Here is a 23,325-nt window from a genome sequence, read left to right on the forward strand (position 1 = left end):
CTAAGAGGCTGTGTTTGATGCTCTTCAGAATGAGAAACACCATGACACTATCATATAGGCTCGTAATTCTCTGATCAGCCACGACATCAACACCACCTGGTGGTTTTAATGTTGTGGTGGACAGGTGTGCTCTCAGCCGTCTGCTGCCACGTGTCAAGCTGTGATGCAGCTTTTACTGTGTTTTAACAGTTGTGACACAGAGAAAACAAGACACAGTCAACATAAAGTACACAGTGGAGGAGGGGGGTGTCTCTCTGAGCTCATCATACTGATCGCTCAGGGTAGGAGAGAGTGTTTGTATCTGTTGGTTTTGGCTCCTGGCTGTTTAAAGAGAGAACTAGAAAGAGACGTGAAACTCGGAGTGAAGGGGGATGGAGCTGCCAGACAGGATCCACTGCACTTTGTTCAGCAGCTGCTTCCTGGAGGCTTATTAGACTTCCAGTGATTTTACTACTGACTTCTACCTGTCTATACATATATATTTCCCCAGATCCCTAATTATAGGTGGGTATTAGCTGGAGATAAACTTTACCCCCTTAGTATAGGTTCTGCTTTAGTTTCCACTGCGCTCACCTTCTCTGAAGGCAAGTTTCAGCACCTCTCAGGAGGTAGTAGCAAGATTTCCAGGAACTTGTAGGGGGAGAGGGGTTGGTGCTGTCACTGTGTTTGGTTAAAGACAAGAATGTCTCCTCTCAAGCATTGTTTAGATAGAGTTTCAGATAGAGAACAAGCACAACGTGAAAACACACATCGGTGTAAACTGCAACTAAACACAAGGCTGGAGGGTAAACTCAGTGGTAAAGCAAAACGGGACTGATCACCTTTACAAGTTGATCAGCTGGACCTGCAAGTTCAGGTTATGGTTCAGTTTTGCACTGGAAACCTGCATTATGTGAATGATTTCTGTTGTTGTTGTTGTTAAAAACAAAAGAAAAGTTCAAGAGTGTAGGAGAAGAAACATTGTATATTAACAACTAGGTGGTAGTTGCAGTTGCAGAGAAGACACATCTAACATCTATGTCTTCTAACATGATTAGTAATGGCGACTGTTAGCACTGTGAACCTGAGAGGCACCGCTGCCGTCAAGAATTCTTGATTTGTGAGGTGATGCTTTTCATCACAGGTGCAGTGCAATAGAGCAGCCTAAGGGAGGTGTCTAAGGGCCACCAAGGAGTGTTAGATAAGGCCATCTCAGGCCTGTGGATTACTGTAATCCTATCCACTAGCCTTAGGTATCACACACATCACATTCTAGCACAGCTGAAGAGGAAGATGGAGGTCACTGCTCGCTGTGCTGCTGTGCTGCTCATCCTGCTTCTATGTCAAGGTAAGTGAGTGTGCACCTGCAGTAGGGAGACTATTATATCATCATGACTGGACCCGACTTAAACAGCAAGAATACACTCACTGTTCTGTCCTGTTTATTGTGTCTGTTTACAGTGCAGAAGTGTTGCTGTAATACAATTTGGAATTTCTCATTATTATAAAAGTTATTTTCCCTGCATTTCTGTTTCTGCTGTGTAATGTCTAGCTTGAGCTTTCACATTTATTTTCAACCTTTGCTTCTACATTTGATTTCATGCATCTGTTGATGTGATATAGCCCTGGTCGCTGTTCACTCACAGGAGGTAAGAGGCCATTAAAAAGATGTTTAGGTGACTCTAGGAGCCACCTGTGGATTAACTCCTCTCCGTGTGTCCTTCAGGAGGAGGAGGCAGCTCAGGAAGAGGCTCTGCAGGAGGAGGACCAGCAGGTGATCGAGACATTGGCGCGGAACGTCAAAGCCTGCACCTGTAACTGTGAATCTGCTGATTCACCGACACGCACCCCTGATGTCACAGCACCTGTCCCGTCAACCTCACTCCCACCGCCCCCACCCCAGGGTCACCTGCTGAACTGCATGCCAGGTGAGAACTTAAGCTCCAACTCTGTCACCTGACCTGAACCGACATAGTCCCCACACAAAGGTATTGGATGTCCTTCATTTACCAGCACGCTATGCTTTTGAGAAGTGATAAATGAGGTTCACGTTATACGAAGGACGGTGACGTGTTAGGGAACATCACACAAATGAAGACTGATGGTGGCAGCAATGTATCCTGTGGATTTTATAGGTGTGTTCGCTCCAGATGGTGTGATGGATCACACAGCTGATGGTAGCTGGCTGTGTCCTCATATGCACTCAGCCTAATCTTGGCTCGGAGCGCGTCTCTGCAGTGGTGCTCGCTCACCTTATGCTCTGATCAAGGAGATTCTTCAGCCACATTCATCCTGTATGTTAAAGTGGCTCGACTCTGTTATGGAGATGCTAAAGGTTTAGCGATGAGATGTGAACAACAGCGAAGAAGAGACCTGGAAAAGGTAATCTTATTACCTGTGCAGCAGATTAAGGAGCCCAAAATACGGCACGCCCTTCACCTCCTTCACCTAATAGTATGAAACATCAGCCCTAATCATCTTCTTCAGCCTTAACACACATGCCTTTGAAGAATCACTCACTGTACTTTACTTTCTGATCTTACTGTGCGCTTGATCAAGACAAGCAGGAAGGCTGCTTCTTTAGACAAGGTATCATTAAAATATCGCTGAACCTTTCAATGTTTTATGTCTGATGAAGAGAAAATGCATTGTTCAAGGGCAAATTTAGAGTCAACTTCTTCTTAGTTTGACCTGGGTTAGCTGGTGCTACATGTGAGAATGCCCAGATCCTGTCACGATACACACTAAGAGTTCATTACCAGTGTCAAAAATGTTAATGTTACACAATAAATCCCACTTCGTCCTCCACAGAATGTCCCTACCACCGAGCACTCGGCTTTGAGTCTGGATCTGTGACATCAGAACAGATCAGCTGCTCAAATCAGGACCAGCACACTGGATGGTACTCCTCCTGGATCCCTAACAAGGCTCGGCTTAACAACCAAGGCTTTGGGTGAGTCACAGCAACCTGTTCTCCGCTCCAGCTCATGTCCCATACTGCAAAATTAAAAATAAAAGTTACATTTTCATTTTTTGTTAGGTGTGCGTGGCTCTCCAAGTTCAACGACCAATACCAGTGGATCCAGATAGATCTGAAGGAGGTGGGCGTGGTGTCTGGCGTCCTCACCCAAGGCCGCTGCGATGCAGATGAGTGGATAACTAAATACAGCATTCAGTATCGCACTGTGGAAACTCTCAACTGGGTCTATTACAAAGACCAGACAGGAAACAACAGGGTAAGGACAGAAACCCTCGCAGAAATATGAATATGGATGACTGCTGATTAAATTTCAGTCTTCAAAATGTCACTTAAGATCAGTTATCGTAGCTCTGACCTTTTCACTGACTATACTAGACAGGACAGTTGCTCCCACTCTGCTGATAAACATAAAATAAGCTGATGAAAGCGTCCTGCTAAAGGGCCTGAGTGTCACTTTTCTTGTAATCTTTTTAGTTTTACTGCCGTTTAGGGAATAGTCTCTCAGAAGAAGCCGACACAAGAGAGTTCAAGCAGCTCCTGTGGTTCCAGCTTCTTTTTGGGTCATTGCAAAACTGAATATACTGGTATTAAAACAGACTGACCAAAATACACACACACGTTCAGCTCCAGGAAGTGTAGAAGAGCTATTTTCACTATTTGACAGACCAAATCATTAATCAGTCAATAAAGGAAATAACTAATAGTGAAGAAATAATGCCAGTTCCCTGTTGTGTTTCAAATATGACGAGTGACACACGCAGTACTGTCTCAGTATATTGTAAACGCTGGACTATTACTGTTTGATCTCCAGGTGTTCTACGGGAACTCTGACCGCTCCTCCACCGTGCAGAACCTGCTGCGTCCACCTATTGTAGCTCGTTACATCCGCCTCCTGCCGCTGGGCTGGCACACCCGCATAGCCATGAGGATGGAGCTGCTCATGTGCATGAACAAGTGCACCTGAAGTTTATTGTGGGCTGCTTTTATTCATTCTTCATCATCCATCCTTCGCTCGCCCCTCACCAAAACAGGGGACATTGGTCCAGCTTTTTGTTTTTTTTGGACATGTATAAATTTCTTTGAAAGCGTCTGTTTTAAAATCTCAACTATGTCATTGTCTTAATATGTAAATACCAGATTAGACACATTTATCAATGTATACAGTGAACTCCAGACACAGTGCACTGCTTTACACAAAATAATAATAAAACCATTTTACAAGAGTGAAATCAAGTGAACTTGTTTTATTTGAGATTTACTGTTACATATGTAAACATGAATATTCTAAAATTGTTAAGCATTCATTTGTGGGGTTTATGTTCTAATGTAAATGCCCTGTTGAAAAAAAAGCAGATAAACACTGACTATGCTACTGATTGTGTCTGTAATAAAAGCACAAACTTAATACTTGATTTCATTTAAACAGTTGATCAACATCTTCTGTTATAAATATTACCAAACAAGTAGTCACACGTCAGTATTAATATAATACACAGTGCTCCTTCAGCAAAACAATAATCCAAAGAGAGAGATGTATTGTGTCAAGTACAGAGTGTGCACAGTCCTTACAGTTGCACAACACAATACAATACTGGCTGTAATGTTTTTTTGTTTTGTTTTTGTTTTGTTTTTTGACCCAGTGTGTTACTTGGGAAGCCTGCTGCCCCGCACTTCAGTCTTCACACGCTGAACACAAGATGAACGTGAGGTGAGAAATAATTTACAGAGTGAGGGCAATATTGCTGAGCCACAAAGTCTCTTCAAAGTGCAACATAAAAAACAAGGGTTTATTTCTGCCAAGCTACTTTTATGGCACTTTTATCTCAGACGAAAAAGAACGTTACAGTACTAAGCTTCCACACCCGACACACTTTCATTTAAAGATTTCTTAAAAGCTTGTCCCAAGTGTCTCAGAATGTGCAATCAATTAAAAAGAAGAAACACCAGTACACTGATTCCCAACAGGAGGTGCATGTATCCCAGGGGTACGTCTGCAGTTACACAGAGAGAATGCAGAGTCGCTAAAATAAAGATTATAATTTGATTAGAAATATATGTCCATATGTTAGTGGTGATACCTGAACAGAAGCTGTGGTGCACTGAAGAGTGTGAGCAGGACAAATGGTGAAAAGGCTCAAGGCTGAAATGGTCAGCTTGGAATGGTAAAGAACACATGGTTCACATAGTTCACAAATCAAATGTGATGGTTCAGTGGGTGAAACAGATAAGAACAATAGAAAATGAGTAAAACAGCTGAAAGCTTCGGAATGAAGGTTGAAACAACCAGAATTATTAGTTAAATGGCTGCAGCAGCTAAACTTATCAAGAAATGCAGTTAGTCGAAAGTAATGAGTAAAAAGTGGAAATGTCCAGTTCCTGCTACTCCAGGTGGGACCAGCACAAAAACTAATTGAACCAAATGAACATAAAAACAGTTTAACGGCATGAAAAATACTTCTATATAATCACCTGTAGTAAATAACACCCACTTATCTGACATGAGTATAAGAACGTCAGCTAAAAAAAAAACAAAAAAACTGAGAACCACTGCACTAGTACTGTACATCGAGAATGGCTTTAGTATTCCTCTAACTGCTGTAAATGTTACAATCATTAGGAGAAGAAACAGTTCAGCATTATGTAGGATTTTGGCTGTGTTTGTACATTTTCTAACCGATTAAACAAGAAGAAGCACTTGGGAATCGCTAGTGTGAAATCTTTGTAGTGAAATCCAGGTTGTGAGCAAAAGGAAAAAAAATGATGTCCTCCACGTTCACGTCAGACGTCCTTTACTGGTAACCGGATGCTTGACATTTGCTCAAAGCTGTTCAAGGTATCAAGATTTTACTACTGTATAATTCATCCATAGAGGTGCTTCACAACACTTTTACATAAAATCTGTAAATAATTTACGAGTACATTACTACCAAAAATAATCCTTATAATCTGCATAATTTATTGTGAGGCGTAGTTTGGATTGTGTGATATTTGTTTGAAATATCTATGACAATGTTTTACAGAGAGTATATTGTTCATGGAAAGTCAGTTAGTGCATGGTAATCTGTAATTGCAGTGCTTCATTATCTCCTACAGAGGGTGATGTAGGTTAGGATTTCTGTTTGTAGTCAATGGTTTGCATCAAAGTCTAAAATGGCTGCACTTGAAAACAAACCTAAAAGAAATCCTACATGTCCTAATGAAAGAACAAAAAGATGGAAGCTTTCTATATTGTCTGTCTCAATTCAGAAATACAGAAATATTTTAAAGGACGAGACCGCTTTGACTTGTAATCGCACATTCGAGCATGTGTAACCAGTATGACCGAGCACATCAAGAGGTTAGACAAAGAGTTTCAATCCTGGATGAGATGAACACAAATTACTGACATTATCAACCTCAATTGTAACAACTGAATAAAATTTTATTTGTTTAGAATATCTTGGATAGTCTCAAGGAAATACTATGCAGTAAAATGTACTAGATTTCTATAATGAATAGAAACAAAAATACTTACACTTAAAATCTACACTTTATCTATCCATTTATATATATATATATATATATATATATATATCATTTGTAATATATTTACTTTATAATACAAATTATTGTCAGAATTACAGAAGTAATAATATAAAGTCTATCAAACATGGAAGTGTTAAAAAAAATTAAGACATAAAAAGGCTTTTAGCCTGTTTGCAAGCAGTGTTTAAAACTGAAGGTTTGGTATCTGTGTGTTTATGTGTGGTCAGCAGATGTACTGTTACGCAAGGTGGAGCAAACAGAGGGGCAAGAGAGGGGTCTGAAGTGGCTGTGAGTGCTGTAGGGGATGGACATCACAGAGCCGTCTCTTTCAGGTCATTGAGGTTTGGCATACGAGATCTGGAGGGGCGTCCAAAGCCGTGGCCGTTCTGGCCTCCCTTGATGCTCATTTGCTCTGGGTAGGGGTTGCCCTCAGGGCGGCCCAGGGCAGACGTGTGCCAGCCAGATTCCAGCTGCCCAGGCAGCGGGTAGGCCGTCTGTCGGCTCTTCAGCTGGGGGGTGCTAACCCCTGAGTGACCCCGGCTTTCTGTAAAACCACCTTGAGCAGAGGCTGGAGTAGGTAGCGGCTGGTAGCGCATATCAGAGGGTGCGGTCTGGTTGGAGGATGAGGATGAAAGGTGGAGAAGCTTGCGCAGTGACTTTAGTGGCTGACTCTGAAGGGGACATGACACGCCTCATTATCACCAGCTCTAAATCAAACATCAAGCAAATGCTTCTATTCTATTCTAGTCTATTCTATTCTTAATTGACACTTACTGGAGAGTGTGAATCGGACAGTTTCTCAGGGGGCCAATCCTTGTCCCGGTCTCGGTCTTGATCCCGGTCTCTGCTCTTGTCACGGGACCTGTGCCGGCTGCTCTGGTGACCTGAGGACCTAGAGGACTTTTGCATGCCTGGGTCCAGCCCTTCAGTAGGAATCTGTCACACAGTGAGAATTAAGTATCATTAAAGGTCCAAATGTTTGACCTCACACTTGGTGATCACAGGCAGATCCACACAATGTGAAGGACAACAAGAAACACATACTGTATATGTATATATCAATATTGAGGAATAATGCAGCCTTTATGTAGGAGGTTTGCATTGTTTTGTATTCTTACTTATTCTTGTTCATATAGATGGATCATATACAGTAGTACTTAGAATTACGACATGGCATAAGCTTTGAGCTTGTATCAACGGGGTATCTAATTTGTACATTTCAATGTAAAGTGGATTTGATTTTGAGTTGTTGCATAACTGTCAACTGTAATGGTACAGAGCATTTCCATACATGTATATATGTGCACAGTCAGTATAGTGTGTATAGTGTATTTTTGTAGATATATAAACAATTTCCTCAAATTGAGCTAAGAAAACATGTGTTTCCCATTAATCTTTCCATGTGCTGATTTACCACTTACATACAGTTAGTCTTAAATTATTTTGATAACAGTGTGTTAGATTCCAGTGCAGTAAAATCAGAAACATTGACAAAGGATAGCATGCGTCTGGGGCCAGAAATCTTAAGCATTCACTGATCTGAGGTAGAGAAGAGAAAAGTACAGTTTATGATTAATAAATGGAGCATTTGGATGATATCTAAAGGTTTAGTGTATCCACCTTTCATGCAGTACACATAATTTTCCACCCTGTCTGACTCTGACTGCCTGGCTCCTCCTGGCCAGATTGTGTTTATTGCTCTGTCATCAGCAGTAACCCCCTCTCTGAATCTGAGCAAACTGTCACATATAAATAGAAATGTGAAAGGGAAAAAATGTCTCAAACACCTGTTTCATGCTGAACCATTACTGCCACAGCTATGGCAGCCGGTTTCACATTTGAAAATAATAGCAACTCTTTCTTCCTCCTTCTTGATCTATGCTCTATAACCAAAATATGGGTTTAGCCACACTAAGGGGTAGAGATCGAATGTTTCTGTGTGATTCTGGTTAGTGTGACAGGCACAGAGACTCCTTAAATCTCATGTGCTTAAGCAAAGCCTGTGTGCTCTCATTCATCTTCAGCTCATAATCAGAGACATGCTGTTAGCTGTGGCTGAAATCAGTGGTGACTGATCAAAATCAAATGGACCAAACAGAGCCAGATCCATGCATTTAAACAGGGAAAGTATTTCATAACAATCCTGCTTTTCATTTTAGGATTCTTAGGATCTTGGGATTTTCAATGCTTTCATTGTAGATCTTCAGATTTGAAGCCATTTGCAATAAATGATTTGTTTTATCAAACACAGTAGTGCCTCACTTTTAACACTGATTAGAAACTATAATGAAGTATATCTGCTTTGATGGATCTGGTTGGAATGTGTTAGCAATTCATTATCACATGAACATAATTCACCATATTTATACAATTATCGACGAGGACCACTGAAAACTGAACTGAACTCAATAAAACAATGTTGATTAATAATTGTTAAAGCATGCGGTGTTAGATGAGTGACACAGTGGTAGATGAGTAGGATAGTGTAAAATAGCATGTACCATGGGAGAAGATACTACAGGGAGGACTTTCACAGAGGAACTATGCTTTATGTTATTTGGGCTAAACAGAGGGAAAAGACATTTCTTGATGACAGGAGGTCTTCCATCAGGGACTTCCATCTGTAATATAGAGGCACATGACTGGTGGCACATGACAAGAAGCAGCACATGACAACAATAAGAAATGATTCTGAATCTCTGCAGAAGTACTAAAAGGCAGAGGATTATATAGAGAACTGAATGTACGCAGTGTTAAAAATGACTTATTGACATTAAAGGACATAAGCATGAAACATCCACACATGGCTTAGATCAAGTATTAGACAGACAATTTACCATTTGAGATTTCTTCTTCTTCTTCTTTATTGCTCTAAAGAAACCCTGCTTCTCCTTTTCTTTGGATGGCTCAGAGGCGTTCAATACTACAGTATCTGGGCCAGTCCTGAAAATAAAAAAAAAAGTGTGCTAAGCACGATGTCCCAACTAAAAATGTACAATAGCTTTCAACTCCTAACAGGATGTGAAAATTCCTTTAAAAGCCAACGTGTTACGTGACCAGTGTGAAATTTAATCAGCTACCAAACTGTTTCACAGTGTAATGAATAAATTAGTGTTTTTGTCAGTGTAACCTCAGTAGGAGAAGATATTATTTGGTAAACAAAATAAACTGTGTCCTTTTGTGCTTAGAAGACATATTTACCAGGGGTCAAATGCTGGCTGACGTTTGGAATGGTTCGTCAAACTGCTGCCGTCTCCAGTCAGCCCAGAGCCCCGGCTCTGACCCCTGCTATCATGGAAAGAATTGTCTGGCCGTGGAGAAGGAACTGTTCAACACACATAACAAATAAGTTAATTTACTTTTTTATATGTGGAGAAAAATCAACAAACTTTGATCCTGTGCTACTCCACTATACTAACTTGCTAGTTTCAAAGGACACTGAATCATTTTTAGTCATAGTCTATGTCAGACACAACCATGATGGTTGTATCGTAATGAATGTCTTTGTAACCTTGGTGTGTTTGTGCTGAAGTTAAAAGTCTACAATAACTTTCCTTCTGTTGTGGGTTTAACTTTTATAAATTCAAATTACAGAGTCGCTGGCTTAAATATTTTTTTATTGTATTAGAAAACTGTTGTGATGATCCATCCATTTTATTAACTGGCCTTCCGGTTAGATATTGAGCGGATGATGGAGCCAATTCCAGCTACCACTGGACAGGCTTCTAGTCTATCACTGGGCTGTTGTTGACATACTGCCCAAAACCCCAATGCCAATATAAATACTGACATTGGTAAATATTGGCAACAGGCTCAACAATCTAGCACGTGTCAAGCTGTAGGATAATTGAAACAGGCTCTAATTACATAAAAATTCAGACCAGTAACTATATATGATTTGTACTAATCGAGGTTCTTCAATCTTCAAATGCTTTGACATAAAGAGAAACACATGCAGCAGTATCACTCTGTCTAAACCAACCTCTGTAGAAGCTGCCCACCCTCCTAGGCATGGATTCACTGTAGATGTTGCGGTTCTCTTTGGAGGAGCCACCGTCCTCTGTTTGCTGGTCATGATATAAGCCAACCTGAACCACAACAGAAGAACTAATCACATAAAACTTCAGAGGCCAACAGTTTTGCATGCCTCTCCACCTGACTTGATATTTTTATTTACCTGAAAGAACAGAAAAAAGGTGATAATGGGGGAGGGGTATTGTTGTGTCACTATAACAAAACAACATCTGTAGAGGCAATAAATGTATTCGAGAATCAAACTGAAATGTGTCATGATGACAAGCTTGACTGTGCTATCATAAGTAGTCACATTAGAGGGAAGCAAAGCACACAGAGAAAATGAAGAGGCATCTGATGCAGAGAGACAGAGAGAGAGCAGTTCATGACAGCAGTATCCACCCACATCCACACTCTCGGGAAGACTGGATGTGGGTGGGGAGTGGTGGGTGCAGGCAGAATGTCGGACCTCGCTTTTTTGCCGCTGTGTGTGAAAAGATACGGCGTTGTCCCTTGTGGAGTCCCTTATTGGGGGTCTGCTGTGGGTGACCTCAGTGGGTGCCTGTTCACTCTGTTAATGGAGACATGATGAAGCATGAAGTGAGCTTAGCATAGCAGCGCACACATACAAATACACATACTATATATACCATATGTGTAGATACAGTATATATAAATATACAGGTAACACGATTCACTGTATATACTAACAAGCAGGCCACACTCTTTACACTTGCAACATTCATAGATGAAGCTGCAGTTGTGCCTTTCCAATTCTTTACAAACCAGGAAAACTGACTAATACGATCTGGCTGAATACCTAAACACAGATCATGATATTTTCAGATGCCACCAGAATAAATCCTGGCTGCATTGTTGTACAAACTGAGACTGAAGCACGGTTATCCAACACCAACTGGTGTAGGCATTTGATATGATTAGATCCTGTAGGCTTAGGCTTTCCTAAAGCTTGAAGAGGTTTGATGTGGGCTGATCACTGACCCTGCTCATGTCTTCTTCTCTGGAGGAGGCCCCAGAGTGGCGGGGCAGTGTGCGGTGCTGCAGCTGTGGTGAAAGGAGCTGGAGGCTGCTGGCTCTGGTGGGCATGCCCTGCCCCACCACCAGCCCCTCATCTCCCCCATGTGTCCTCTGGTGGTCCCTCCGTACGTACATGGAATGGCGGTGTGGCCGCTGCTGGGAGGAGAAAGGGCTGGTGTATCCCTGACCATACGCCAGAGCGTCATGCGGGGCAGACAGAGAGTGAGCATGGCTCCTTTCAACGCTACTGTCTCCAGGGTCCAGAGAATCTGGTGACTTGGCCTCTTCTGAGGCCTTGTGGCGGGTGGAGGAGCGCCTATAGGAGGAGTCCAGAGTGTTGCTCTCTCTGTCTGAGCGCATACTTCCTCGACCAGCTGTGCCAGGTCCCAGTCTGTCCACTCGGCGGGCTGCTGGGCTCCCCGGAGCTGTGAGATCGAGGCAGCTTGAGGGAAAATAGCGAGATGTAGGCTCATCGGCATAAAGATGCACATCATTCAAGTTCCCCACTGACTTGGCATCGCTAAGTGTGCCATAGCTCTTGGACAAGTTCAGGTAAGCAAACTTGGAGGAGGAGGGCGTGGAGCTGTGGGACTCCATGTAACTGTGTCGACTGTGCTTCTCCCCTGATTGAAGTGTGTTGGTCTTCCCCTCTACAAAAGAGTGGCGGTTCTGCTGCGAGCGGAAGTTGGATTTGAGGTACTTGGCTCCGGGACCATCAGACACCTTCTGCCCCAAGTTCATCTCAAAGTCGCCCTTGCTCTTGGCCTCACCAGGGCTGAGCAGGTGCGGCAAGTTGCTGCTGGCCAGGTCCATGCTGCAGGTTGTGGAGTGGTTGAAGATCTGTGGCTGGTAGTTCTTGGGATGCAAAGTGGGGCTGAGGTTGATTGCTGCAGGCATGTTGCCATTGAGAAAGCTGTCGTTACTGGGGTGGAGATCTTCGTGCCGTGGCAGGCTGGAGCACTCTCTGCTGCTGGAGCGGTGGCTTCCTGAGCTCTTTCCACCATGGCTCCTGACCAAGAGCAAAGACAAAGAACACCAACATTACACATCAAATTATATGTAATAAAACTCAGTAGTAGACGTGCTGATATAGTAGTGTGTTGGTGAGATCTACTGTACTAGGTACTAATAACTACTAACCCAGGTTAACAGGTTATATGTATAAATACCATACCATCTTCTTTTTTAATTATGGGTGTTTGTATGCACTAGATACCAGCATAGGTATAATACTAAACATAATAAAACTTATGCTAAAAATTTAAGATATGGCATTTTCGGATCAGTCATGTCAACAACTTACCAAATGAGCCTAATTTAGTGAATAACATTTTAGTAAATAAAAAACAATTTGTATAATGAGTAATACTATGTCACCAGTAATTAAATACCCATGGCATTACTTTCATGTAAATTAGAAATATAGCAGGGCACAGCAGTCTTGCTTTTGTGAAAAACACCTTGTCTGTTTTATGTGCTTTTTTCAGACTGTTTCATTTTTGTGCTTCTGTGTCTCAGTGTTTTATTATCTTTGCCCGAATCCTGTCGGAAAGAGCAAGACATTCTGCTCAAATGTCACTAGGCCCTGACAACTGCAGATATAATGGTCCTCAAGGGAAAATGACAGGTCACATTTGCAGAAGAAAACACACATTAACTTATGTATATGAACAACAGGAAAACATTGGCCATGTTTAACCAGATCACTGCTGACCTGCTGGGGGTGAGGTTGTCTCCATGGTGAGGTTTTCTCTTGGAGGAGCGTACAGGTGTAGGTGTGGGTGGGCCGGACCTCTCCACGAGCCGCAGAGTCTGGAAGGCGTGGTGGTTCAGGCTTTGCTCTGTGAGAAAGCGCTCTGTCGGGTTCAGCAACAGCAGGTTCTAATGCACAAACACAGAGGGCGCACATGAGTCCTCAAGACAACCTGACCATTAGGACCTTACAAACACACTGAAACACTCATTCTATAATGAGTCATTACTATTATCATAAAAGGCAGGCTGCTGCAGCTTTTAATTGTCTTGCAGTCATCAAACAATGATGTGAAATGTGATTTGTGACATTTGCTTTTTTTTCACTTGAATGTTTAATAGCCTGTCTCTATAGAATTTAATTTAAGCTGAATCATGCATGCACTCAAAATAAAACCTCTGCACTGAAACCTGAATGTAGCTATGTTCGACATAACTAAAATTGTATAGTGGCAGCAACTTTCCTTATATTGTCAAAGCAAAAACAAAACTAAGATTACAACAATTAGTCTTTGCATCTCAAGCAGCTTTACATTAGCGATTACCAAATAAATTTTGTTCAGTTAATGTCTAAACTCAACTCAACAAAGCCTGGTTTGTAAGGACAGAGAGGCCTGTCCTTGCTGAAGTCAATCCTAGGATGACATTATGTTAGTGATGACTCATTATCTGTTGGGAAAAGCGCAATTGCACAAGCACAGCCCACATTCTTGACATGGAGCTCCTGTTTACAGTGCAGACACAGTGATAACAGCAGTGCTGGAACCAGGATATGAGCTGGGAGATGCTGAAGCAGTGAAGAGGCATCATGCAGTCACGACGTAAACACAATGATAATGATGCAATTATTAGATGTCTAGCTTCTAAAAAAAAATTGTTAATGAGCGCTTTCATGATATTGTTTGATAATAAGTGAAACTGAAAAACGAAAGATAAAAATAAGCATCTCCTTCAGAGAGCAGCATTTCCTGTTTTTCCAGACCTGTGATCCCTACCTTGAGCAGGTCCAGCAAACCTCCGCCAATAATTCCCAGGTATCTTCGCTCCAAAGTTTGGGGGTGGTTCACAGCAGGAAACTGAAACAACAGATGATAGAAGCTACTACAGTCAGTCAGAAATAAAGAAGAAATGTCCATGTGGTAAATTATCAAAAATCACTACTTTGTAGAAACATAAGCAATATCAGACATTCATTGCAAGTGCTGTTACAAATATAGTTAGATAAAAATATTTCATTGCTGATTCTCATCACAAATGAGCAGATTAAAATTTAGTATTCTTCTTGTACAAATATCTGAGGGCTTACGTAGATATAAAATAAAACCAATCCAAAAATATGAATGCTGTATTTAAGGTGGCACAATCCGGGCTGTTTCACAACTGTTCTCCAAGGCCAAGACTGCATGTGATTTCTTACACATCCAATCTTCCTCAACCTTTCATTGTGATGGATTTTTTTCTTCTCACTACTGCAAATCTGCCAAAAACATCCAGAGGCTGTTCTTTTCACTTCACACTTATCCAAATGTTACAGAAAGCACACTGTAGGTGGCCGGCGTGATAAAACAACCATCAAACATCCTGTGTTAACTCCTAAGTGTGTGGTATCTTGGCCGTCTGCTGCATTACTATCTAAATAAAATGTATTTGTATGATTCCTGCAAATATAACCCCCCGCATCATCATCTTCTGTTATTAAGATTCTGAAGACTGTGGGAAGGCTGGGTTTAAGGGTGAATGTTTACTCATTAGTGAAGTTTGCAGGCTTGCTACTAAATGACAGCACGCACAGAAAATGAGGAATAAAGAATTTTTCCCTGATCGAGTACTAACAATAGCAGGTGTTAAGTGTTTATTCAAGAAACATCTCTTTCCAACATTTGCCTGTCTTTCTAGATAGAAAAAAAAAACAAAACAACTTACATGTTGTACTGTGGGTTACGTGTATTTATGAGCTGGGAGGGAAGATGAGAGTATATGCTCCACAGCACCACCTTTTTCCTGCATTTTACACATTAACCATGTTTTACACCCACAAGAACCACGGTCCTTATCAGCAAGTATTCACTGTCAGGGATTCACAGAGGGGCAGTCTGCAAACTGATACTTATATACTGAAGCGTGGGCTGGGAGGGGAAAGGAAGGACAACCCAGGTCTGTTGTACCACCAGACTGCCACAGAAGACTTATAACAGCCTTCCTTCACAGAGCATACAGGATACATGATACATGGTGAGTCATTGTGATCCAATCAGTCACGGCGCAGCAAACTCTATCAAGAAAAAAAAAATTCAAGGAGAGTGCAGAGACACAGCAGAGAAAGAAAATAAATAAGTGAAAAAGAAAAAAGAGGAGGAGGCAGAAAGAGACCAGATAAGATCAAGTGGAAGAAAAGGAAAGAAGGAGCAATAAAAGCAACATGAAGGGATAGGTGAGTAGTGGGAACCATAGTGAGGGTTGGGGTAAAGCGTGTGAAGTGTAGCCTGACATTACCCGCAGCCCATGGAAGCGAGGGTTGTTGTAGAAGAGCTTCATCTGTTCTGGTGGCAAGGGTCCCAACACTTTCTGGATGGTAAAGAGCTGGTCAATCTCACTTTCTCCTGGGAACAGAGGCTGTCCGTCACTCAGCTCTCCTAAGATGCAGCCCACTGACCACATGTCCACTGCTTTCCCATAAGGAGCCCTGGGACCAGATATTTAAGGGATTGGTGATGACAGCTAGGCATAACAATAGCTACTAACAGGATGTGTCAGTGTAGTAACTGAGTTCTCCTATTCACCGTGGGTTGCTGTACAAAAACTACAGGACGTACCCAAGCAGGAGCTCTGGAGAGCGGTACCATCTAGTGGCCACATACTCTGTGTAGTTGGCATCAGTCCCTTCAGAGAGATTACGTGCAAAGCCTGGCAAGAGAAAACAGAGGAAGTGATACAGTATAATGAGAAGCTTTTTGAAATCCTTTACAGGCTGAGAAACCTAAATATTATTTCAGCTGGACACTTCTTTAAACGCTTGTTAGGATTCAAAGGTGTAAGTGTGAAGTATTTGAAGGTGAACGCTGTACTTATACAGTAGGGAAGAGAGATGATGAGCTCTTTGGAGACAATCTGCACTGATAAAAGCTGTCATATTAATGTCGGATACAATTTAACACATATCCACTCATAAAGATTTTACCTATGAAAACAGAATCTAATCTAATCATGCTAAAAAGCTAAAGTATTCCACTACCAAAGTTGAAGATCTCATACGCTTAATGGAGAGGGACAGGACACAGATGCAAACAGTTGCTTCAGGTGCTTGCACTGACATGATCAACACACAATGAAAATAAATGGGAAGTAAGACATTGTCCCAAATGTAAACCTTCACAGCGGAGTCTGTTTGCCCTCTGTCTGTTATCTCGATCCCTTTGACTAACACAGAGCAAACAGCAGGTCTTCAGTCTCTCACTCCAGATTGTCTACATGACATTGGGCATGCCATTTTTCGTTTCCCCCTGTTTTGTTGTGGTGCAACCAGACTGAATGAAAGCATGATTAGCCTCATGTTTTCCAACACGTTTCATTAACTGAGATGAGAGAAGAACGCACAGCAGCAGACTGAGGACAAGCAGAGAGAGCTGCACACTGAGCTTTAGATAACTGGATGAAGTGCTGGTTTTGCCCAAATACACTGTTGAAAATCCTCCCTTTACCTCACTGTTTCTTACAGATGCTACAATGGCATTATGTGATAGCTATGCTCACCAAAGTCACATAACTTGAGGACGTCATCAGAGCTGATGAGCAGGTTTTCTGGCTTTATGTCTGAGGAGGAAGAACACAGATGGGAGTAAGACATAAGGCAGACATTATCATTATGACTACTATCATTCCTGCAACCACATGTTTACAACTGCAACTATCTAATTTAGAAGATAAAACAACTAGCATACTAAAACATATTCTGTCAGTGAGAATTCACAGATTGGAAAGACAAAGCATAACTTATACATCAGTTCCCAGTAACACTGTCATATGTGTGCCTGGGTATACTACAGGCCATTTGGATTCTTGCTCTGTTGCTCTCAGAGTGCCAAAAGCTCACATGGGCCATCTGGTTTCCTGCTCTACTGCCACTGATTCACCATCATGTCTTGTGCACAAGAGAATGCTCGACTACAACACATCGCAATACCTTTTCAACCACCGTCAGACTTAACAAATTAATAGTTTATGCTGCAAATGTGCAGTATTGATTTTGTTGTTCTGCAAAATGTAAGCACAGATGGTGCCCAGTGATAGAGCAGTGGTAAATACTACACTCTGTGGACATCGCATGAGCCTCTTTTCTGCTTGGAGCGTCTCTTCTCTGCCTGCCACACTGACGCTTTCTCCTTTTTTGATGCTTTTATCAAATGTTTCAGAAACAGAGGGAACTTACCCCTGTGAACAATGTCATGCTTATGGCACCAGTGGATTGCTTTGATTAGCTGGTAAATGTAGCTGCGTGCTTTTTCAGTCGGCACACCATTGGGTAACTCCTCAAGCAGCTCAAGCATGTTCTAAAAGATAAGAAACACAAACGAAACTCAAGATGACCCCCAAAGTAGGTGACAGTGGCATCAAAGTTATTGTAGACCTCGCCGATTGGTTTAATAGAGTGCTCACCTTCTCCACATACTCAAAGACCAGATACAGCTTTCCTCTTCTGCGGAAGGCCTCTTTCAACTCAACAATATTATCCTGTTTGAGGGTGCGGAGCATCTTAAGCTCCCGCAGTGTTGTCTCTTTAACCTCCTCATTTTCTGTGTGGAGGTCAAACCCAGAGGAAATCAGGATCACATGTAGAGACAAGGATTTTGATGAACTGTGACAGAAAGACCGGAGAAAAAAATCCCTCTTACCTTCACTGTCCTTGAATTTCTTAATGGCCACAATTTCATTGGTCTCCTGCAATGAAAACACAAATCAGTGGCAGAAAATTACACAACATAGGCAGGCGCCCAATGACAAGGCTGGAAACGTCATATGAAGGGGTCACAAGCATAAAAGGTAGAGAGTCAACTAATGTAGCTAATGATTCACTACTGAAATGTAGCGAGCAAAGGATTAGCACACATGAAATGTAGATATCCTTGCTTTCAGGGATCAGTGACACAAAACTATCCCCAATATATGAAGCAAACAATGGAATTCTGATCTAATCACTGAGTCACTGAAACACTATTCCTCCATGAAGTTCTCGATGTGAGATGCCCCACCACTAGCCCAGTTTCTCGACATGTCCTAGTTAGGCCTGGTATTTCTGCCTATGGCTCAGAGCTGTGCTCCAGTTCTCCCCCACCCTCAGAAAGCCAAAGGCAGCATCGCACCACTCCAACATGGATCACAGTGAAAAGGGAGCCCTCCTCCCAGCATGCAGAAATATAAGATGACTCACAGCAGGGTCAACTTCATGAGCATCACTGTGCTGTGCTTACACAAGATAGGCTGTGTGAAGGGAGATGATGCGCAGCAGTGTATAAATTAAACAACCTGTTATTTGTCTGAATCTTGATCACTAATAGAGGAAATAAAGCCTGATAAGTAGCTGCAGTGCATCTCAACTAACCAGAATGACAAATCCTGAAAATTCTATGTTGTAATGGTACAGTAAGTGGTAGGTACTGTAGGAAGTACTGTCTGCAGGACTGCATGGATGTCTGAAATGAAATAATATTCACAATACTGTCATTGTTCTGATATCATCATAGAGTGTGTTGTTATAGCATTACTGGAGAAGGATGCAACTATAGACTATATGCTACATGCCGGATGTATTTAAAGCAACAATATACAACTTAAGCTAGCTTGAGACCTAGAATCAATCCACTTTGCTCCACCCAACCCTCCATCTCCCTGCCCCACTATGCACTGCTATGATTCCAACATTCTGCCCAGCACTTCATGTAGTCGTCATTATGAACTTACAGTTAGTTGAGTTTCCAGTTTATTGAGTCAGGAGACAGGAGGCTTTGACAGCAACCCTCTACATACAATCAGAAACAAGACCGTATGATGTCAATCCATAGCTTGATAAATGACTAATTTTAGGTTTAAAATTAAGTGCTGCAGTTTATTTCACGTCATTGATGACTGCTGTTCTCAGGCTCCCATTTGCCAAAAAAGCAGACCTACACTGTGCCTTCAAAAGATCCCTTCTAAAACCACATTCTGACATCACAGATACTACAAAATGTTTTTCTACAGTTGATGAACGGGGCACAGCAGCAGCATGCCACTAAACACACACTTATCGTGGCAGAAGGTGGAGAAAACAAAGACGGTTCATGTCACTGCTCCCAACAACACTGATTTGCTCCCAAGAGTTGCGAAGAGCTTAAAACTTCACAGGAGCCTCTTACTTTGTTCCAATTCGCAGCAAATTAGTCATTTAGGTCTGTTCTTGTTATTTCTACTTTATGCACAAGAGCTAGAAAGCAATGCAGTCCCAGTGGTAACAATATATAGTATAAATACACTGTAAAACTAAATCTCCCTATTAGTATTCACAGTGATTTCTCATTTGTTCACAGTGAAATTAGTTAGCAGTTTAAATGTACATGTTCACATCAGAGGGATCAGTGCAGTTCACCAGCTGCTCTGAACTTTTCTGTCTAACATTTTATTTTAAGAAGGAAGGAATTCCCATGTGGCAGTGGACTGGGAGGCTCATTTATGTGGGAGAGAAACCAAGCTGGGTAAATTATTATTTACTAGGAACATGCTGCCCGCTCTCCCACAACCTGAATAGCACCAGCTAAACACAAACAAGACCACCTATATTTGATACCTCCTAAAGTAGGGTGCCCCATGCTAGGGTCTACAGTATATCCAGAACACTATAAAGCTATAAGACAGTTTATTCAAACAAAGCATGGTTTCATGAAGTCATTAGAAATTAAGTATACCTGTCTCATAATTTGATCTACCTTATGCCTCCAGCCACACCTCACACTACAGATATCTTCAACCAGTGAAAACATATGGTAAACATCTGCTGTGACGTCAATTACAGCAAGTCAGGATTGAATCTTACAGTGTAGGATTATTTTTCAGTTGTTCACGATTCACAGTAGAAACAGTGACAAATCAGTTTTATAACTATGTTAATGTCACCCACTGAAAATGATAAAAGGCATCAGATTAATTACAAGTTATTCATTGTTCATAAACTTGATTAAAACAGTCATCTATCATGTCTTCCAAGGCACACTTAGTCAGTAGAGGATGCAGTCATAAGTGTGCATCATGCTGTTACATTTTTCATCTGGTCTGAAGTGTGTGCTGCCAAACTTCATTAGACAACTACTGAAAATGATACTGAGCCAGAATTAAGGACAAATAACTTTGTGTCAAGACTTGCTTGTGTAGAGACTTTTAAGATCAAATTAATCATGCCAAGAGCCCCATATTATGTCTCTGTTTGCACTGTCCAAATAGAATGATCAAACATGAACTGCGAGATCAGTCTGTGAAATTTGTTAATAACAGCCTGGTGGATCTTTGGGATGATGAACGCAGACATACACAGTCAACATATTGAATGTTGATTTGGTGGCTGGGAAATTACAGCAAACAAAACAAAACAAAAGAAACTGGAAATGTATTCCTGTTGCAATTCAAACTTTTGATAAAGTTTACAAATCGATTTTATCCAACTGTATTTGTTTTAATCCAAAGCGCAGGATATCAAAAAGAAAAAAAAAGATTCACTACATTTTTATATATTTGTGTTTGATTCTCCTGGACATGGATGATACAAGTCAAATCTGTGGGGGGATGTCTTTCACACTGTTTGCTCACACACTGATAGTTAATTGTGTGCACCGACATTTTACAAGGACAGCCACTGTGACTCCTAGGATAGTACTGTATGACTCTACGTCTATCTAACCATTTGTCAAAATGTTACAATTTAGAATCATTCAACATTAAAGGGATATTGCACAGTGCTATTTTGCTGTACACCAAATTTACACAGCATTCCCCAAGATTTCTCTTTGGACCTAAGCAGCAGCTCTTTGTGGTATTTATATTTCATGTAATGGAGAGGACCAGTGATATCAACATGATAGCAAAAAAGACCACACAAAATACTGGAGGCAAATGATACTGACTTTAAAGCAAACAAACAAAAAAAGAAAGAAAACATTTGCTCACTAAAAACACCAATCACAAACAAACCTGGTAGCAGGTTTGCAGTCAACATGTGTCAACTCGTGCTTTCAGTTAGGATTGTACTGTGTGAGTACATATGAATGTTTATCACTGTGCATTGTGGCATCTGTCATATTGTACTGACATTACAAATTAATTCTTCTTAGACCAGAGAAGAGCCACATACATTATAATGAACAAACAGACTCCCATCATGCCCTGTATGGATTTATCTCATGGTTTTTGCCTTGATAACAGTTAACCAGGGACGCAGGACTTGACAACTACTGGAGTAAAAACTAAAGCCTTATCATAAAATACGTCTGGGTTCCAGGTGCAGTTTTTCACTTTTGTACAAGCGGGTTAAAAATAAGAAGTCATTCAGAACAGATTTGAGACTCTGAAATGTATTAATATCTAGGAATGAATTACACTCTGGATGAGTCAACTGCATACAAGGACCAAGAATTGAATTGCAGTACTTTACATCCATTGTTATCATTATATAGTTAGCTATAACTGGAAAGAACATTTAAGGGGAACAAGACCACATCCAGCATGTGAGACTTGAGTCACAAAGGCTAGATCAACAGGTGGGCTGACTCTGACATTCTGCCTTTGACAATACTTTACAATTAATCCTGAAATAGTCTCAACCTATCTGGGGACAACGATGACTTTAACATTCAGACAGGAAATGTGTGTCCTCTGTTACATCTCCCTCTCTGGCTCCTGATAGGACCACATAGACAAGAGCTCCACTCAAGGTGACCTATTTAATGCTAGATGTTAAAGTCCTTTTTTCCTCTCATGTCCCAGTTTCTGTTCACTGGGTGCAAAAATAACTGTTCCCTTCAAAGGAGGCGAATAGACTTTTTTTCCACTTGATAAATCTAGATAATACTGACAGCCACTCAACTTATCTAGGAGGAACAAAATTTAAGCTGACCATGTCAATTCTATAATCTTTGGAAAAAGTATCACTAGTTACACAACTAAAAACATAAAGCTGAAGCAATGCTAAAAAACAATAAAAATAAGAAACACTTATGGCCAAGATATGACAAACAACAGATGACTGCAGAGTTGCGGTGACTCACTTCATGCTACACAGCAGATCTGAAAACAGTGATGGGCTTAATAGATCAAGTCAATATACTAATTATTATTTTTTTAATATCTCAATTTACCAAGTCAAAATCACAAGACAAAGTAACATACAGTAAATGAATCATTCCCAGAAGTTAACAGATTTCTTCTCAGTGAATAAAGTGACACAGAATTAAATGACAAATTACTCATGAATCACACAGCACAATGAGGAGAAGTGTAAAGAGACTCGGAGTGTTTAAGAACACTGTATTACATATATGGCCAAAGTTTAATAGGTGTTCAAGGCTGATGAGAAATGCTACCAGTAATTAGTGTGCTGTAAAAAAATAATCGTTTTTGGTGATTTTGTGAATTACAACAAGGAAAAGTCAAATTTTGCAGTTTAATTTTAGTCGTCTTCACTTGTGACCATTGCGATTGCATTTACCTAAATTGATATCACCAGTTCTACAATGTAACACACAGAGACTGTATTCTACAGCACTAATACTAACATTCTCCACTATTAGCAACTGAAGAGGTGCTAATTAGAGCTAGTTCATCTGCCCAGCACTATGACGTCTTTATAGAAAACAGTGACACTTTAAAAGAAGAAATGGCACCTTCTTCTTCATAAAAAATGTCATCTTGACACCCATTAGAAAGTAGCAAAGGGGTTTTGCTGCTATGGTCTTCCTTTGTTGCTGGCATGACTTGTAGCTTGTGGCTAATGCTAGCAAACATGTTTATCACTTTAAGAG

General features: G+C 41.1%; 2 protein-coding genes across 5 annotated transcripts in view; one reads left to right on the forward strand and one right to left on the reverse strand.

The window, feature by feature from the left end:
- The first annotated feature begins 1,272 nt into the window (after nucleotides 1–1,272).
- On the forward strand, nucleotides 1,273–3,923 carry LOC113152759 (retinoschisin-like). The gene is made up of 6 exons (XM_026346187.1): nucleotides 1,273–1,327; nucleotides 1,603–1,628; nucleotides 1,706–1,907; nucleotides 2,791–2,932; nucleotides 3,020–3,215; nucleotides 3,771–3,923. Exons 1-6 carry the CDS (start codon nucleotides 1,273–1,275, stop codon nucleotides 3,921–3,923), a joined length of 774 nt encoding a protein of 257 aa, XP_026201972.1.
- Nucleotides 3,924–4,213: 290 nt separating this feature from the next.
- The window catches only part of LOC113152707 (cyclin-dependent kinase-like 5), a 30,730-nt gene continuing 11,618 nt past the window's right edge, over nucleotides 4,214–23,325 (reverse strand). For 2 of the 4 annotated variants that reach the window (XM_026346104.1, XM_026346105.1), the window contains exons 4-19: nucleotides 18,178–18,223; nucleotides 17,942–18,078; nucleotides 17,715–17,835; nucleotides 17,039–17,098; nucleotides 16,102–16,192; nucleotides 15,782–15,971; nucleotides 14,284–14,364; nucleotides 13,251–13,417; nucleotides 11,501–12,545; nucleotides 10,968–11,069; nucleotides 10,467–10,572; nucleotides 9,686–9,809; nucleotides 9,322–9,427; nucleotides 8,986–9,105; nucleotides 7,259–7,420; nucleotides 4,214–7,155 (exon numbers count right to left, since the gene is read on the reverse strand). In XM_026346104.1, coding sequence (XP_026201889.1) covers nucleotides 6,796–7,155; nucleotides 7,259–7,420; nucleotides 8,986–9,105; nucleotides 9,322–9,427; nucleotides 9,686–9,809; nucleotides 10,467–10,572; nucleotides 10,968–11,069; nucleotides 11,501–12,545; nucleotides 13,251–13,417; nucleotides 14,284–14,364; nucleotides 15,782–15,971; nucleotides 16,102–16,192; nucleotides 17,039–17,098; nucleotides 17,715–17,835; nucleotides 17,942–18,078; nucleotides 18,178–18,223 — 3,018 coding nt within the window. In that variant the 3' untranslated portion in view covers nucleotides 4,214–6,795. The remainder of the gene's footprint in view (nucleotides 7,156–7,258; nucleotides 7,421–8,985; nucleotides 9,106–9,321; nucleotides 9,428–9,685; nucleotides 9,810–10,466; nucleotides 10,573–10,967; nucleotides 11,070–11,500; nucleotides 12,546–13,250; nucleotides 13,418–14,283; nucleotides 14,365–15,781; nucleotides 15,972–16,101; nucleotides 16,193–17,038; nucleotides 17,099–17,714; nucleotides 17,836–17,941; nucleotides 18,079–18,177; nucleotides 18,224–23,325) is intronic. The other 2 variants (XM_026346106.1, XM_026346107.2) reach the window with 2 other exon arrangements.

Source organism: Anabas testudineus, chromosome 4, assembly GCF_900324465.2.
Source record: "Anabas testudineus chromosome 4, fAnaTes1.2, whole genome shotgun sequence".
NCBI classification, from domain to species: domain Eukaryota; kingdom Metazoa; phylum Chordata; class Actinopteri; order Anabantiformes; family Anabantidae; genus Anabas; species Anabas testudineus.